General features: G+C 39.8%; 1 protein-coding gene across 1 annotated transcript; it reads left to right on the forward strand.

Annotated features, from left to right (window-relative positions):
- The first annotated feature begins 9,149 nt into the window (after window positions 1-9,149).
- hoxc11a (homeobox C11a) lies at window positions 9,150-11,583 on the forward strand. Its single transcript, XM_026368281.1, has 2 exons — window positions 9,150-10,020; window positions 11,351-11,583. The coding sequence occupies exons 1-2, from the start codon at window positions 9,150-9,152 to the stop codon at window positions 11,581-11,583; spliced, it is 1,104 nt and encodes a 367-aa protein (XP_026224066.1).
- Window positions 11,584-19,454: the final 7,871 nt, after the last annotated feature.

Here is a 19,454-nt window from a genome sequence, read left to right on the forward strand (position 1 = left end):
AAACCCTGTTCCAGTGTAGTAGACTAGTTGTTATCGTTTATTTCGTCCCTCACTGCATTCCCTTCTTTGCGCTTGTAAGGATTGCTACGTTGTCTTGTAAAAGTAATAATGATATGAATGTATATGTGTAAAATCTTCAATAAACAGAATATTGAAACATTTATTGGTGTTAACCCAGTCTGTCATTAGGTTGCATCCCTGAATGTTCTCCTTTAAAATCAGGTTTTCTGAGTGCATACTGGTAGGATTATTTTATTAGACGTGACCTGTAACACAGTTTAAGAATACATCCACTGCAGTGAAATAAAGATCTGAGCATTAATGGGACATTTGGAAGCATTTGAGAGGGTGTTTTGTTAGCACATAATTGTACATGCTGTGAACTATAAGCAATACTAGCCCACACAGGTTGGCCTTGTTTTATTGTGGCCGCTAAGATACAAAGGTAAACTAGGTTATAGGTGGATTTACATGCAAAATGGCGACCAGATGCATATTTATTGAAGATTATTCCGACTTTATAGATCTTTGTAATGCTACAGCGAGTATACAACAGCAGCAGTAGTTTCAAGGCAAAATCCCGTCCCACGTTTTCTCTAAAGTCTTGTGGTTTTCCTTCAGGTTTGACCTAATCAGTGTCACTGGTATGCTACAAGCCTATAACGGTGCAGCTAAACACGCAATGGCTCTGTAAAGCAGTAATAGGGTTACACCCCAGTGCTCCATATAGTCAAGCCTCTTGGACAGGCTTGTCCCTGTGCATCCTTTCTTCTGGCTTACATTAGAGATTTCATAACGTGGTAACTAAATATCAAAACATGGTTTATGAACACACACGCACACGAACGGGTCAGATAAAAAAGAATCTTTTCCAACTGGCAGCATACGTCTTCACAAACAGCATAGATGGTTTTATCATAAACCCATAATCCACAAGGCTCTCCCTACTGGCAAGGAAGTGTAAAGCAATTGAAGGCTGCGCACTGTCTTCCTATCAACTTAATGCGTTTGTCGTCGACATCTTCCAGTCTTTTTTAGGAAGAGTAAGTGCACTGGAAATTGTTGTGCTGTCTGAATGTTGAGATCAGATGTTGCCTTTTCAGTGAACTGTGAATGGCCGCTCCTGCAACCAAACCACTGAATGGCCTTCCCGAGTGAACCTTTGTATGATCAAAACATACTCATGTAAACTGACGTGAGCGCTGCTATTATATGTTATCACAATTGTCTTTCACATTTGTAATTTGTGATATAAGATTCAATATAACTGTGACAAGATGTGGCTTTTAGCTGATGAATTTCTTGCAGCAGCACTATTCTTTCCTATTTCATCTCTAATATAATTCAGTTTCTGGAGCTGACAGAAACCTATTTGTGTCCGTTCATTCAAATATCCACATTATCCAGTTAGGTTGACTATACCCTAAACAGGTACGGTTCTTGTGTATTATTCAACTTAATCAATAATTCTGTTTGTATTATAAATACAGTAGGCTACGTGGATCAAGCAAGTATGAGTGTTGACGTCCTTTGTGAAAGAAAAGAGTTACCTGGACGCGCAGCTCAAGGATGACCAGATATACATTTTCTGGTTTCCAAAAAATTGTATTATTGAATTGTAAATATTCCAAATAAATCATGCAATCTTCTCAAACGGTTTCTAAATATATACGTCTAGTCAGAATAAGAGTGGATATAAATGCATCTGCTGCTTTTATGTAATGGAAGAATGCTCTTCGTGTGCATTTACGCATTTAATTAAAAGGTTGTTTGAATAATCATTTCAGTTCACTATAATTTTAACATTTATATCAGATGACGTACTGGCAACTGCGTTTGAATAGAGTCCTCCGTATACTAAGAGAAAGTAGTTAGTGCTTTTTGCGCAGTATGTTAGTTTCAATTTGACACCAAGCTGTTGCAAAGTATAGCCAGTGTTTATAGCAAGTACATGTTGAAATGTGATATATATATATATAACCAGTATATGAAATAATACTGGTGAGATCTTAATTTGCGTATATCGAATTTGATCATCTAAAGCACATCATTCATAACAGCTACAATATTTTTAGTCCATCAAACGCACTGTTGACTATGAACGGGGATAAACTAGTGTCTTATGTTTGTGTACCGCCTTGTTAAATGGCTGAGAAGAAAATAATAGATGCAAAATGCACTGTGACGCTCCTGACTTCCTAATTCATTATTTCTAAAGCATTTTCAAGGTCAATTGTGCAACAGCTATTGAAAAATAAGAAACAAATGAAACATTCGCCATATATATATGTTTTATACGCTTTTGAGCTTGTAACACAATCTGGTCACTAAGCGGTGGAAAACAGATAATAACCGTCCCGCGATTTGTAAAAGATAAAGATATTGAAGTAAATTAAGAGTTAAAGTAGTGGATGAAGGTATAAACAGATATAAACAGCAACCATGATCTCAATAATTTGTAAATAGCTTATGTATTTTTACAATTATACAGTTATTCTAAGCATCAGAACAACATCAAGGGCAACGAATCCTGTTTATAATCAAGATGACACATGCAGTGGTTTGTGTTTGCAGGCTGGTTCACCGATTACTGTGTAAAGCGGTCAGGTTATTTGGACTGAGCATCGTGACAGTCGGGTCTCTGTACTGAGCCAAACGGAAATCAGAAGATACAGTTTTAACTTGAACTTCACACCGGACTGTGTTTATGTTCCGTGCGAGTTTTCTGTGTAGCCTGTTGACTTGACTGTTTCCATCCTTTATTTTACCTGAACCTGTCACAGCTAGTCAGGCATTGAAACGGGTTCAGCTTCACGTCCAATAGACCAGTAAACATTTAAACGTTTCGCAACGTCTTGACCTGCCATTCACTTTACCCAAAGGCTAAAACGTATCACTGCAGTGCGTCCTGTGTCATTTTGCACGAATTGGCTTGATGCGCATTCTTATTTAGTTTCATTCACTCTATTTAGAATAAAACAGACAATTGCTTAAACTAAATCTGCCGCCATAATGGACAACTTCAAGATATTTGATTGGAAGACAGGTTGAAATCTCAGTTGACATTGCAGCTCTTTACAATCGGTCTTTCACTGCTCTTGAGCACTTTTGACTTTGAGACTGGCTAAATCTGTTTATGGCGGCCTGTCTCCGCGTCTCAAAGGTCAGTGAGCTCCACAGTGCCCTTCGCAGAGAACTTGTGTGGCATGTGGTCTACGTCCCCCGCCACCCCTCTGCCGTTTATGGTACGAAGTTGGCTGGGGAAATAGAAAGCAATGTTATTCCTACTGAAGTGTATGTGGGGGGAGTGTAGTGTGCGATCGTGTGTGTGTGTGTGTGTGTGTGTGTGTGTGTGTGTGTGTGTGTGTGTGTGAGGGTGAGAGAGTACGGGGATAGCAAGTCTTTTGAAGGAGTGTGAAAGAGAGGATAGGTAGAAAGCTTTCACTCCTTTCAGAACTATTATATATTGATTTTGGCATGATTTGAAATGAGTTCTCTGAGAAGTGTACAATCGTATCAATTTGTTTTTAAATAGCATCGCACGTCAAGCATCCTTAATCCGCGGTATGAAGGTTTCACTGCGGCCTTAAAACATCCAAATTCCTATTAGACAGATTAGATTAGTCCTGATGGAAAGAAAAAGAAGAAAAAAAAAAACATCTTCAAGTTTCTAAATTGTAGCCAGTTCTTCTCCTTACTTTGTTATTCTTGTTTAACCCGTTATAGTCTCAGTGATATTTTCCTTATTCTATATTTCGTATGGTTTGACGCCACAGTAACACTGTGAAGACTGTGTGCAGCTATTGTCAGCGCCAGGAGTGATGCTTTGCTCAGTGTTATTAAATCCCCACTACATTTTCAGTGTGATGAATAAATCGATTGATTACTCTTTGTGCCTGCCTCCTACATATACTGTAGACCTGGTGCGGTTGCTTTTATGTTTAGCGTTTTGAAGCTGGACTGTCTTTTCCAGACTAACAGTCACTGAAGGTCAAGTAGGTATGCGGCGTAGAGCTGCACCACCCGTCGGTGTCTGCTTAAAGTGCTGAGAATTTTAGATGGAAAACTCTGTCACCTATTCAAATTTGTCCAGTATCGGTTCAGTGCACATGCAGTTTATTTTTTTTCTTGGACTATCAACGTACATTTTCTGTGTTTGACAGAAGAACTTGGAAAATCTGCAGCTCAGACGGCAAAGCAAACATTAGCACTAAGTGTTCGAGCAGGCATTTCAATGATATCTGAGTCTGTAGCGTAAAGCTCAGAGCTTCTATTTTGGGTCCACATACTGAACCACTGGTGTCCAAGGCCGTCGCAAACAAAAATAATGCATTTGGACCCCCGGCGCGAGCAAACACGCGCGCAAGCTAGACCCTCAGTCAATATAAATATGCAAAATGCATGCTAAATGTGATGCGAGCTACAGTGACAAATAAAGAAAATGTAACACCTGTATCCCTACACGCTCACACTTTAAAACACATAATACATCATAACGCAAATAATGACAAAAAACACAAACAACAACAAAACACGCGGAGCGGTTCGCGGGTCGTGCGTAATTCTAACCAACGTGTTCCGCACCTGACATAAACAGTTAATGTGTTATAAGTTTGTCAACGCTGAATTCTTTCCAAACACTGGCCATGTCACGTCCGCTGATTTGTAAGTGTTCTGGATAGTCTCGCATAATAATTGTGCAGTTACCAGAGGACTTTTACAGGCCCAAACTAAAAATATCTCTCCAAATAAATCGACATGTGACAGGCCGTAGCCTCAGGTATTTTATTTATTTATTTATTTTTACATAAAAAGCTCTTTATTTTGAGTTTTGTAACAAAAAAAGAAATATATATATATATACATATATATATATATATATATATATATATATATACACATATATATATATATATATATATATATATATATATATATATGTGTGTGTGTGTGTGAGCAAAGAGCAAAATATAAAACAAAAGCTTACTCTTAATTTATTTAGAATTGGTTCATTGCTGCACTTCAGTGTTTACTGCGCCTCTGCTCAGAAGACTTAAGGTTTTTCCAGGACATCTGAATAGGAGCTAGTGGCATCAGTCACTATTGGGCGATTTCTTGTGGAGTGAAATCATTTAATACTTCTAATAAAAAAGTTAACACATTGTTGTGAAAGCTTTATGTCCCAGTGGTTGAAAGAGAAATACACTCTGGAGGTTGCTTTAAATGTAACAGCAGCACATCCTTATCTTGTAAGGCATTGTTGCCACCACAAACGCTTCATGCTAGATGCGTTCACTGAGACCTTAGTAGAAAAAAACAAGGCCCTTTAGTGTTGCTTGAAACTGTTCGCCGCTCATACAGCCAAGTTTAACAGCCCGACTTACATCCAATTAAACTTATCTAGGCCATGAGGGGACAGTAATATGATTACACAGACTTCCCACATTTAGCCTTGCTTGTGCAGCAGTGTCTTGGTGGTGAACTACGCCCATTGTGCGTGCGAGCTGTGTGTGTGTGTGTATGTGTGTGTGTGTGTGTGTGTGTGTATGTGTGTGTCTGTTTGTGTCTCTCTCTGTGCAGTGAGTATTGTTCTATCATTTGACATAGAATTTATAACCAAAGAGCCAAAACACTTGTAATATCTGGGAGCGCCATTTTTGAACTGGGAGTTCTTTTTAACGAGAGGATTAAACACATATATAAACATCTGAATGTTTATACATTAGCACCGCTGACTTGTGAGCAGTGAGCAAAACAATTAGACTATCACTATGAATACTAAAACACGCGTTGGCATTATTGTTTATCGCTGTGTGGATCCTTTTAATATAGAATTCGGAGCTGTGCGTGTGCTTAGTCTGCTCATTTGGTGCAAACCAAATCAAACTTTCCTGGGTCCTACTGCTAGAAGAACATCAGCTGCTGTGAGTCGTCACATAGTAAACCTCAGTCTTTGACTAATAATCTGAGCACACCAAGACAAGAATAGCGAGTGTTTGAAGCCTCCGAAGGCGGATATTACTAAGTGATGCACGCTGACTGGTCATATTTTGCCCCATTGTCACAAATACTGCGACTTAAACGCAACCAGGAGTGCTATTTCCCATTCGCCACGATTCATATAGTAAACTACATAGTCTTTAAAATCCCTTTTTGAATTTCCAGCTGTCTTGATTAGAAGCCCTAACTTTTGAATTTTATTAGTGCATCACTTATTCATATGCTTGCATTACTTATTTATACCGCGCTAATACGCATCATTGGAATTATTATGATGAGGAAATGGCTTGACAATATTGTTTTGGGCTGTCTGCCTCGCTTATATTATTGCCTGCTCAAAGGAAAGTTTGTAGCTTTTTATTTTAAAGACATTATGATCGAAGTAATGTTAACATACGGTTGCATTTTAAATGTCCTAATTCAGAACCTTTATTCCAATTAGTGTGGTGGCTTTTTAGTTTTTCGCAACTAAAATTCAAATGCTGCGTTTTATGCGTTAATTACCTCATGTACTGTATATTTCATATTGTTAAAATAGTCAATGACACTTTAATGTGCGCGTCATTATTTTTGTAAAGCCTCTGCACAATACTTACCCTGTAGCATGTGTCGAGCATGTGTCCACACAGGCCACAGGTCTGTATGTTTGCACTAATATTTCTATAACTGCGGTCATTCATCTACCAGGAAGTTATATGTGCTTCATATGCGCAATTACGCTCACAAACGTGTGGATTTCTGTACTGTTTGTGTCAGTCACACTCTCTCTCATTTTTGATCATTTGACTGAAATGTTCCATATTGCAAAACAATATCATAACATAGGAGCTGAGGCTTTTTATTATGTTTTCAGTGGTCTACATTTTAAAATCAACAGTGAAACCCACTTTAGAGAAAATGCGCCATGGTGTTCGGTGTAAAACGCAGTGTTTTTTTTTTTATTTTTTTTAGTTGTAGAATATCTAGTTGCTGAAATCCAAATTCCTCTCATTCTCAACCTTTACGGTTTTCTATAGAACAAAGGGATTTAGCGTTACTACAGCCATTCGGAGTTTTATGGTGGACTCGGAGAGAATTTTAGTGGTCAAATTCAAGTGCTGTGTCTGGACAGCTGTCTGCTTTCATTGTACTTGGATGCAGGATGCATCATGTGAGACAACCTTTTGTCTGTAGGGGTAGTAAACAAGCTAACGCCAGTGCCACCTTTTTTACAAACACGCATGCAATGGACTCTCGTTTCCAGTGCTGAGGTCTGATGATGCTACTTGTTCTTCACTTCGCTGTTGGGAATCACCAAAGGCATTAACTTTGTTTTCTATTGTTTTTAAACAACACAGGTGTCCCATAAGTAATTGTAATAGACCGATAGTGTTATTGGAATATTGGATAATAATTCAAGAGTCTATTGCAACATGTAGGAAGTGGTCTATAATCATAAACAATAGACCATCATATTAATTTCACCTTGTGATAGTATCAGTCTATAAAGGTTCAGAGATGGCCCTCAGAAGAACAATTAAAAGTTTACAATGACGCAGGAAAGAACACACAGGCGCATATTTTCTCCAATCCATTCGTTTTATTACAATTTAATTTTCAAAAAAAAAAAAAAAAAAAAGCATAAAAGGACGGATAACGCGTTTGTCTTGTCTAACAAATGATCAGCTCAGCTCGGAAACCAGTTTGGGACTTTATTAATTTTAGAGGGAAACGTTGCATACATCCATACTGCTTGGTCTATAGGCCCAGTCACAGTGCTCTACCCGCAGCTGTTCACAAGAAGACCAAGTGTTGATCTGCTTTGAAGCTTATAGAATAAAAGCTGCATCCCAAAACATTTAATTTGATTGACTGGTGGCTTTAATTAGACTTTATATCCCAGCATTTCCATGTGATTTCTTTTAGAGGAAGAGACTCGATGACTGGGGGGTATTATGGTCGGTGTTCTCACCACTGGTGGCGGTGTAACCACTGAAAACTTTAATAATTCTTAGTCCAGCATTTGGATGGGAATAATTATGTGTTTTTGAGTTTGTGCTTATGTAATTAGGGCTCATGTTCCCACTGGATGAGATGCACGGTCTTAAGGCTGCGCTGTTAGTGTCCTCGCAGGCACTCCAGGAGCCAGGGTCTTGACGTGCACAGTTGTCCACTGTCATGATCCAAAGTCAAAGGCAATAATGGAAGTAGGTCTGTTACTATAGTTTACTCAGTCAACACGCATGCTGCGTCTTCCACATGTCCTGGTAGTTCAACTTCACCTTACAGCATTTACACATACAACAATTATAGTCGTGCACCACAGGTCCTGTGTAGCAAGGCTTTTCATTTGGTGAAAGAAGAAACAACTACATGAAAAGGGATGCCAAATTAATATGTGGCATAATTTTAAATAGATGGCCCAGCTCGTTTACACCTCTGTTTAATCATCATGTGTGCAGCAGATTTAACCAGGATTAAAAGGAATGAAAAGAAACAATATAACTCCTTCTGAAAAGATCTACTGCATATGAACAGACCACAGAGTAAAAAATGCTCTGTCTCAGAGATTTGTAGATGAACACGAGTCATTCACCGTGATTTGTTAAACTTTTTGTAAATAGAGAAACGATAATTGTGCTCATGGGATTTCTATTAACAGGCTTCTGCTAGAGTTAGGCTGCATCTCCAGCGATTACTGTACTAAGAGTACTTTCTTAATGCAGATTATGTAGTGTGTGCAACAGTAGCAGTGATAGTTCCTCTTTGTGTGACTAAAAAGCCAGTAATCCAAAAGAATTCATGATAGACACAGTCTTTAATAATAATAATAATAATAATAATAATAATAATAATAATAATAATAATAATAATAATAGTAACCTTACCTGTGAAACTCCATAACACTAAGATATGCATGTTACTGAGTGCACTCTGCAGTTTGTGCTACGCCTGTTTTGAGGAGCTGTAGCTGTTTAGCTAGCCTACCAGCAGCCCATAAACATAAACACACACAGCACATATCTCTCTAATTTTCATAAGCCAGCGAACAGGAATCTGTTACTGGTGTTCTTGGGGCGCCTGTGGTGTTTGAAAATTATTCGTTTGAACCTCCTCGATCTTACCTAAAGCCAACCACTCCTACACATCCAACTCTTCCAAATTGATATATGACAATATCTACTTTCGATCACGTGTCCGCGGGGCGACTTAGACGGATTGCGCGTCATCTCGCCTTCCCAAATTTTTCCCTTCTGCTGCAGCTCGTATCCAAAACATCTATCTATAGTACGGAGTACGAGAGAGAGAGAAAGATGTTTAACTCGGTGAATCTGGGCAACTTCTGCTCCCAGACGCGCAAAGACCGGACATCCGAGTTTGGGGACAGGACGGGCTGCGCGTCCAACATCTACCTCCCCAGCTGCACCTACTACGTCCCCGAGTTTTCTGCCGTCTCTTCGTTTCTTCCACAGGCCCCGTCCCGGCAAATCAGCTACCCTTATTCCACAAATCTGTCTCAAGTGCAGCCGGTACGGGAAGTTTCATACGGCTTGGACCCTGCTAGTAAATGGCACCACAGAGGCAATTATGCATCGTGCTACTCGGGAGAGGATCTGGTGCATAGGGACTGTCTTCCACCATCCACCATGACAGAAATGCTTATGAAGAACGAGAGCGTGTACAGCCACCACCATCACCATCACACCCACCCGGGCTCCAATCACCCCTCCACAGGTTTTTACTCCGGCGTGGGGAAAAACAACGTCCTCCCGCAAGGTTTCGATCGCTTTTTCGAGACGGCGTACTGCAGCAGCACGGACAATCAGTCAGACAATTGTTTACAAAAGGGCGACGGGGGAAAGCTGGAAAGCGACTCGCAGCAGCACCAGCAACAACAACAGCAGTCCACAGCCTCTGTAGCCGGAGCTCCGGAGCAGGAAAAAGACCCGGAGGATGAGGAGGAACACACAAATTCAGGCTCATGCACTTCTTCCTCCGCAGCAACCAAGGACGGCAACGCCAGCAAGAGCAGCCACTCGAGTAGGTATACCGAAGCTGTAAAGCTGGGGGAAGGTTAAGGGGACTAGCCCGGTGTTTTGTCGGTCAGATTTTATGTGGAGTTTTATAAGCATTCAAAGGATTTTATTATAACCCTACAAAGCTCTTTCTTGCAACGAGAAGAATTTTTACGATGGGAAAGCGCTTTGAAAAAAGAGGGATGTTATACACAGACGCCTCTATGGTGAGAGTCTGTGAAAATTTTAAGAGAGAGCTATTGTGACAAATGTTAACTTTGATCATGAACTTGCGTTGGGCATTTTAAGGGATTTTCTCGTAGGGCTGTCGTGAGTAAAAACCAATTGAGCAGAACATTGCTGTTGGCGTCTTGTGAATTTTCTTTTAGTACTGAGTTAGCCCGCAAACGACATACTGCAGAGTATTACACACTTTACGGTCAAATGCATATCTATCTATCTATCTATCTATCTATAGTATATATCTGTATATATCTGTAGACAGTATGTCAGTAATAGAAATTCTAGTATTATTCTTTGTCCATATATAAGAAAACTGCACAATTATGTTATTTCTTTAAAAATCTCCACCTACATATGCCTAAATATATGTAGGTGCTATTCTCCCATTTAAAACAGGGATATGCATGCCAGCTTTAGGACTTCACATTAACTTAAATGCTCCCAATTGATTCTGATTGCAGCACACAGATCCTATAGAGGCTCTGTAGGAGTGCATTGCATTAGCTCAGACAGGCTGCACATGCAAGCTAACTGAAGCTGGTGTTTGCCCCTCTCTCTCTCTCTCTCTCTCTCTCTCTCTCACACACACACCAAAACAATAAAAAGAAATATTTCCCCAGTCACCTGTTTGATAAGACGTAGCAGGGCCACATAGGTCTCAATAGGCCATTGCAAACATGGGCAATGCATTTGAAGTCATCGCCAAAAGATTGTGTAAATTGTTAGTGCAGCTCCAGAGGAATGTGACGCACATAATGCGGCGAAATACTTTTGTTGTTGTATATTTATAACCGATAAACACGTACTTAAAGGCTGTAAGTTGATATTTTTACTCCAGGCGATTCGGATATTTAACACTCTTCATGGCTGGCTTATCTGATAGCCTCAGCCACTTTGCTTGATGAATGTTGACTGAAATGTTATCATTGCTAATGCAAGTGAATTCTTAGCATCTGGCGAATCTGTCGCCAATTTAGCACTGAAGCCTCTTCTTGTTCCCATTTTGCATTTATCCCTGTTGTTGTTCATGCATGTGACGTTATTGCTTTTTCCCGTGACACAGAATTTATTTTCAAATCTATTCATTAATTTTTTTTTTTTTTTTTCTCCAGGCACTCCTCGCACAAGGAAGAAGAGGTGTCCCTACTCCAAGTTTCAGATCCGAGAGCTGGAGAGGGAGTTCTTCTTTAACGTTTACATCAACAAAGAAAAGAGGCTGCAGCTTTCCCGAATGCTGAACCTCACCGACCGCCAGGTTAAAATATGGTTTCAGAATAGAAGAATGAAAGAGAAGAAGCTGAGCAGAGATCGCCTCCAGTACTTCTCTGGAAACCCCCTGTTGTGAGCAAGAGCAGAAAGTGTCCCAGTCTTGGCTCGGTGACATTGAGGCCTACTCTTATCTCACTGAATTGTAATCGTGGGCATGACCATTTTCTAAAGGAGCCCATATCACCAACAGTGCAATGTTAAAGTGGACAGTGGGAGTAATAGGCCTGCACGGGATACAGTCGCCATTTTCTTATTGCCCCACGGGCGGCGGTGAATTTCTAGCAGATCCCTAGAAAGGCCTACATGGTTAGAATAATCATTTATATGCTGTTCTTGAGTATGTCCCTCTATTTATCACCATTCTCCATTGTGTTTATTCTATTGTTCATATAGACACATTTGTTAATAAGTCCAAATGTAACAGTTTGAATCCCCGTCGCGCAGATAGGGTTTAGCTCTCCTTCTCCCTCCCTCTGGTCTGTGTATATAGCATATCACTATCTAATTAATTCTCGACCAGAGTTTGAACACGTTAGAGAAAATCTCCAGGCTGCATTTTTTCGCCATTGAGAACTGTGACGTCCAATCTGTGAAAGTATACCCCCCCCCCTCCCTGTACAGAGTAGCCTATGCAATGTGCATTCGTGACTGTAAATAGGCGTATGTTGAATTTCCTTTCCCCTATCCTTGCTGCTATTTTTCAGTACAGTGCCCGTACAACTTTAACAGCTTTAATGCCAACACTCGTTAAATTATTTGCTGAAGACATTTGGTGCTTTTGATTCCAGAGAGGAGGAGCAAATTGTCGGCCTGTGTATCAATAATATAATACCTATGAAATAAACAAACGTATAGGCAAAACTCAACGACTTTGTGCTTTTTGTGCCATCATTGTAACAGCATTACGCATGTGAGCTATGCATTTATTGTCGACAGGCGGGTGTTGGCTTCTTATGCTGGGAGTCAGAGCCTTTTGCAAGTAAATAATTGATGAAGCTAAAACCGACATATGTATGTGTGTACACATATAAACTGTGTAAATCACCTGTTCCTAACCATTCACACATTTGCTGCAGATTTGGTAGCGCTTGTGTGACCCTGAGGAGTAGTGTTGGCGGGCCTACACTTGTCGGATTTTAGGCTGCATTACGGTTACACCACTCTAAAAGATCATGTTTGAACTGTAGCAAGCGTGTTAAACATAGATAGAGCCCAGATCTGAGAAATGTAGAGAAAGCGGGTGGACTGATAACCTCTTTTAGTGCCCACTAAATGGAATCGCCACTCTTGTAGTCTAGACACTGCCATAAAGACAGAGGCACTAAATGGCTATTTTTTTTTCTTCTTAATTGCACCGTCTGTTCGGGGGGGAATGGCGTTCACTTCCGCAGTAAATAGTAAACAAGTTAGACTGGATGTCCGAAGGGGGTAAAAAACTTGCCAAGAGTCTTCGACGTGAACTCGCCTGTGTGTGCAACGTCAAACAAAACCCCAACCCCCCTCCGCCGGCAACTGTCATGTCTGCCATTCTTGTAATCCGGACATGAGAAAATGGGAGCTAATGCTGTGTTTGCACAGCAGAATTATGTTTGCAAGGTTTAATTTTTTTTTATATATTTTAAATCATTTGGCCTATGAAACTTTGGTGATATTATGGAGTCTTACTCTTTACACAGCACCCCGTAAATAAGTGGATTTGTTTGCGCTGACAGCAAACCACATCCTTTTTCAACACACCAGTTATGAATAAATAATTGTTGACTAATTGAACCATGTATTAGGAGTTATGGCAAAAGATAGCTGGGGGAAAGGAAATCATAATTTGCATGCTGATATTTTTTTTTCAGATGTGTGTCTGTCTCTGTGTGTGTGTGCGCGCCTTATGTGAGCGCATATGTAATATCTGCGTTTGTTCTCGTTAACTACAATTTATAATTAAATGTAGTCTTTGAACTTCAATAATGTCAAGGCCTTCACCTTTAACCCGCTGCAATAAAGTGGAATCAAGGAGCCCCTTTAGCCCGGAAATGTGCGCAGCGACGGAATGGGCCAATGAGAGTGAGTGGGAACAGAAACAGGAATGTGTACAGAGACCAACTTTGACCCCGCGCATTAAAGTAGTGCAGGTAACGTTGCCAGCTTTAGCACGCCCAGTAAATACACTTTATTGTCCTTGTAAAATGTATACGTTTTCATGCATGATACGTTTTCAAACACGTTGGTATAAGCTGCATGACTATATTTGTATTATCCAAAGGAGAAGAAGAAAAAAAAAACATGTTGATGCGTGGCTTTCACAGCGTGCGTGTCGTGGTGGGTGGTTCTTTAAGTACAGACATGACGGTTTGAGGTGTGTGTGTGTGTGTGTGTGTGTGTGTGTGTGGTGTGAGTCAGTCCATCCTTTGATTCTTGTCTTTATATATAACTCCTGCTCAGGCTGCTGTGTGCGGATCCAAAGGAATTTACTGTACAAAATGTGGCCAGGGTGAAAAATATTTGAATAGAAAGAGACCAAGTGGCCTCACTCTGGTTGTAGGTTGGCTCCACACGTGATCTACATGTTTTCACACATGCATAAACGAGTATCTGCTATGTGTTGTCTCTCCATGGATAGCCTCTCTGTCAGTGTATCACCAGGAAGGACGGGAAGAAAGGCGATGCAGACTAGTGGAGATCAAGGCTACAGGATCCCTATCTCATGCCACACCCACCAACCTTGGCCCTGGGACAGTGACGTGGGTAATTTGTAGTTTTCTTTAACGCACGACGTCACTGACAGAGAGCGCTGCAGAGGATCCTGCAAATGTTGTCTATCAACCACACGGGGGCAACGAGTGTCCCGGTCTTTGTAGTGTTTTGTTTCCTCAACTGGGTCTTGAAAACGTTTCCCGAGATGGATGCCTCGTGACATCAGAGCAGTATTAATAGTTGTAGGGACATCCTCTGTCGGGGTATGCTGTGTGACACTAGGACAGTAAGCGCTGCTGGAATGCTGCTCCTGCCACGGCTCAGTCTGGCTTGTGCACTTGGGTGTTGTGGTGAAGGAAAATGGCGGAGAGTTTTATGTAGATGAGGTAAACCAAACGGAATAGATAGTTTTGTGCTGTTAAAATGTAAAATTAATTCATAAAAATCTATGGAGTTACTTTAAAGTATCACATTTTTTTAGATCTGATGGTATAAAACAGTAAGACACGTTTTTTTTTTTAACTTTGGGAAATACCTAGGCCATAAACAACAGTTTCTTCATATCTCCAGACAACTGTTAGTATTTATATTGAAAGTTGTAAGAATATTCTCGTTTGGGCTGTAAAACCAAATAAAATCGTATATACATATACATTTTCCTGGCAATAATATTAACCGCTTATAAAAAATACATAAATCAGTTTAGAAAGAATACTAAAATACTAAACGCAGTGTGTGTGTGTGTGTGTATATATATATATACACACACACTTTCAATAATGAGGATCTTTTTCTGTCCAGATATTTTGTTGCTCTTTAAACGTAACTGTACAGCACTTATAATTTATTAGCCGTTACTGTGTTTTACATTTAATTGTTGATAAATGTAAGGACATCGCTTTTTTTTTCTCTGCAAATACTAATCAAGGCGTTATGGGCTATTGAATGGTTTTATACTACAGTGTACTGCTCACATCTCAGCACCTATCCTGTTCTATAGGGCAATAAAACAGTTCGAAGCCGTAAAACGAGCTTCTGCTATAGCTGCAACCAACTAACTCTCAAAACCCTTGGTTTTACATTAGCGCATTTGTAGAGTATTATTTATTTATTGTTGCCACTAAGCTTAGTCTTACTGTAATTTATAAAGTTTTTGGGTAGATATGGGTGTATGTATTAACTCTGGGCGTCAGTGGTAATAACGTAATACTTTGATGCCAGTTGCCACTGTGGTTTTTAATTAAAAACTTGCATGATTCTGGCAACATAAATTTGCAGTTGTGCATGGAGTGGACAGCAGCATGAAAGAGGACACAAAGCAGAACCTCCTCGCGTCCAATTGGAAAGATATTTCAAAGTGGCTGCCAGGAGCAAATTAGTTGTGTCACCCCAGTGGCTCCTGATTAGTACAATAAGGAAACACGCTACCATGCTTTCTGTCCCGGAGCATTAAACCCCCCTACCTGTTTGCAATATAGTAACAGCCTCCAGGTTAAGAATCAATTGGACCACAATTTAGTTGGGAAAGTACAGGCTGTATTTCAGACAAGTGTAAAGACCGTGGTAAAATACACTTGCAGTCAACTGTGTGTGTGTGTGTGTATGTGTGTGTGTGTGTGTGTGTGTAGCCTGGGTCAGATTTGCAAGTGGGGTGGCTTATATTTGTATGGAAATCCTTGAAGGTTTACTTCAGAGAAGTTAAGAATTTCCTTGCTAACACAAAAAATACAGTGCAAACATATTTTTAAAAGAAACTATTCTTTTGCATGAAAAGCTTTTCTCACTCCAAACTGAGCAGTTTCCTTGAAATATGCTGAGTAAGAGCTTTCCTTCATTTTTGCATAGCCCCTACATCCTTCATGAAATATTGCATACAAATATAGCATCAATATAAAGTACTTGCAGCTGTTTGCTCTTCTTGCCCCTGCCTCGTAATACTCTGTATGCAATCCAATGTGGTTGTTAGGCTCTTCTTTCTTATTATCATGTGCAATTATCATATCCATTCTGACAAAACTGTCACATAAAAACATCTATGTCAAATCTGTGGTATCTTTATGCAAATTCTTGCACAACGTTTGTGACATCACAATTCTTTTTCTAGGACGTTGCCAGCTCTTGAACATTCATGACTGTGACACTCTAATACACATTATACTATAACATCACAATATTAATTTAATCTGTCAGCTGAGGGAACATTAAGAAGTCTGTATTATTGCATTTCAGCTATTTGGTGGTAGCAGTAGTAGTAGTATAGTGCACTTCAACTTCTTTGAAATCATAATGGCAAGTGAGAGGCTTGAGGCATCACGATATTTCCCGCATCTCCAGTAAAATCTAAGCATTATTTAGAACTCAGTGTTCCTTGCGAACACATCATTTGTTTTATGTGCTTGACTTTTTTTGCGCTAGGCTGAGTTTGAAGTCGCCTACAGGCTAGGTGTGAAAGTGCCATTAAGCAGAGGAAGAAGACGACGAATGGAAGAAAGAAATATAGTGTGAAAACAGTACGGCTAATAATGATTACTGCAGCACTCTCCAGTTCAAAGGTGAAGAATGCAGACATTCAAAACGCAGCATTATTATTACAACTATCCACACTGCTGCATGCAGGTTAATGCAAACTTCTCAAAAGCTGACGTTTCCATCAGCAGCTATGATAGGTCACATTTTCTTCATAACTGTGGGGATTTCTGGCAGAGGACACTGACAATGAAGACACTGGCTGTGCCTGCTTCGGAATATTTATTTCTCTGACGTTGCATCCATCACAGACGCACACATTCAGCCTTATCTTGCGAAAACAAACCCTTGGTGACGGTCGCTGAAACAACATGTTGCCCTTAACATTGAAAATGATTCTGAACTAAACACACACACACACACACACATACACACACACATACACAGAGACGGGCATGCGCGTGCACGTGCTGCACTAACCAAACTAGTGAACACGAGCACGCTCGCATAGCTGTGGGTAACAATTTAAAAGAAAATGTTAAACTGGTTAAACACATCCTGCACTAAATGTTTGGCAGATATCTTTTGGGGAGTTGCTGTGCTAATAACAGGCCTCGTTCCGTTTCCTCAAGACAGTCCAATTGTTTAAAAACCAAAATGCTGATGCCACATAGTTTGGTTGCAGTCCTCAAACGTTGTAGGCTTCTTACTGTATTATGCAGCATGCTGCATAACTGAAGCCTCGCTGACAGTTGTTGATATTTTTCTAACTTTAAACTATAGAAATATGAGTAAAATTACTTTATAAACTATATTCCTTTCTAGAAAAACAGCTGACACACTATGCAAATGTATACACTGTATTTTGTATTTTATCTCCTGCTACTGAATTTGGACAAAATGCTGCATAAGTTTGTGTATTTTGTTTTTATAGCTGCGGATTTGTCTGAGCTGCATCCAAGCGATTGCACTGACTGCAGCACAGATAAAAAACACAAAATACACGAACCTCCTACGGCCTAGTAACACAACATGCTTATAGGAGGAAAATACAAATTATAAATTCACAAAAACATATCCTGATCAGATAAAACATGTAGCCTTCGTTTAGTCGTTTCTCCGTCAATAGATGTGTTTGTCCTCTTTTTTAAACGTGAATATGTAGATACTTTATATAAAGTACACGTATTCTCCAGTAACTTGGAGAAAGGTAGCCAGCACATTTTGTCATCTTCACAGTCCCTTATAATAACTTATAATTATTACTGGCGGATTTCAGTTTGAGTAGTTGTTTACGCTGCTGCTACTGACCTATATTTAAAAATAAAAATAATAATAAAATAGCTTTTCAAGTCTCAGTGGGACAGGGTTTTTGATGCAACACTAACAGCATTAATAATAATAATAAAAATGGGAACAAAGAATAAGCGAAATGAACATATCTTATACAAATGGGTTTCATGAATAGAAACTTCGCAGTCATTTGGATCAGAGAACCAGGCTAATTCACGTACAAGTTGTTTTGATCTTTACCAAATCTGAGGATATAAACGTGAACAAAAACGCCAGCAACACTGTTAATTAACAGGTCTGTAACACATTGAAACTACTAGAGACACGTCCTGTAAAATACACAAGAGTGTGTACAACAAAGTAGCAGGTATGCAATGAATTATTTATTAGGTTGTAAGATTTTTAATTCGACAGTAAAAACAAACAAACAAAAAGTATGTTTGACGTAATTCTGCACCTATTTAATTTCCTTTACATCTTACTTTATAAATATAACTACAGGTCCATCCTCTTAAGAAAACATGTGACCGCCTACTTAATATTTTTTGGCCCAAATTCAAGAAGAAAACCAATTAAATAGCTAAGTTTGGTTCCATCAGTTAGCCAAGCACAGTTAAAGTTAAATGAAAGAATAATTGGAACATACCACTGCTTTTGAACGGACTGTGCTCCAATTAGTTGTGAGTAACATAACATGAAAATAAATGGGAATAAACAATATGCGGATGAGTTTCCACAATTGGCACAAGAAATGTGCTAATATAGTTTAAAGTCATTTCAGAAGTCTTCATTTCACAGTCTTACATTAAGTAGGTCTAAAGCAAACATTCATTCATTTTAGATGATAGAATAGAGTTCAAATCGACTCCACAACTTGGTGTAAACTGCACAAAGGAGGTATCAGCTCTATTTAGATTTCCCCTTTGAACAACACGCCTGCAGCACAGCTTACCTTGCTAAATCGATGGCAACAACAAAGCACTGACACAAAATGCTCTCTATCTTATGACAAATCCTCGATGGGTTCGTGTCCACAGCACTGGCGCTTGGACGCAAAGATAATGACACTCTGACTTTATCAACTGCTTTTGCAAATCGGATTCTCTGAACGTGAATAAAGTGAATATCTTCAAAAGCCACGTAGTAGGTGCCTTAAAAAAATCCTTGCAGTAGCAACCGTCCTTTGTTCCTCCTGGTGTGGGCCTGCTGTCCTGACCAGCGGGTGGGCGCTAGGTGGCGCTCTTGCTCCACCAAAAACCCCCAGGTTCTCCAACTTGACCGCGCTGACGTCACGTCAGTCTGGAGCATCAAGGCCACTTCCACGCCGCTATTGGTCTGAAAATCACATGACATGTCTCCTAGCATCCATAATTATGTTACTGATATTTTTTGCACCCCCTTCCAAAAGATGTCAGCATCTTACTGTCCTTATTGTTCAGGAGAAATCCAGTAGTTCAGACCAGGGGAACGTCTCAAACGATCACTGTTGCCAAATGCAAA

This window comes from Anabas testudineus, chromosome 7 (assembly GCF_900324465.2).
Source record: "Anabas testudineus chromosome 7, fAnaTes1.2, whole genome shotgun sequence".
Taxonomy (NCBI): Eukaryota; Metazoa; Chordata; class Actinopteri; order Anabantiformes; family Anabantidae; genus Anabas; species Anabas testudineus.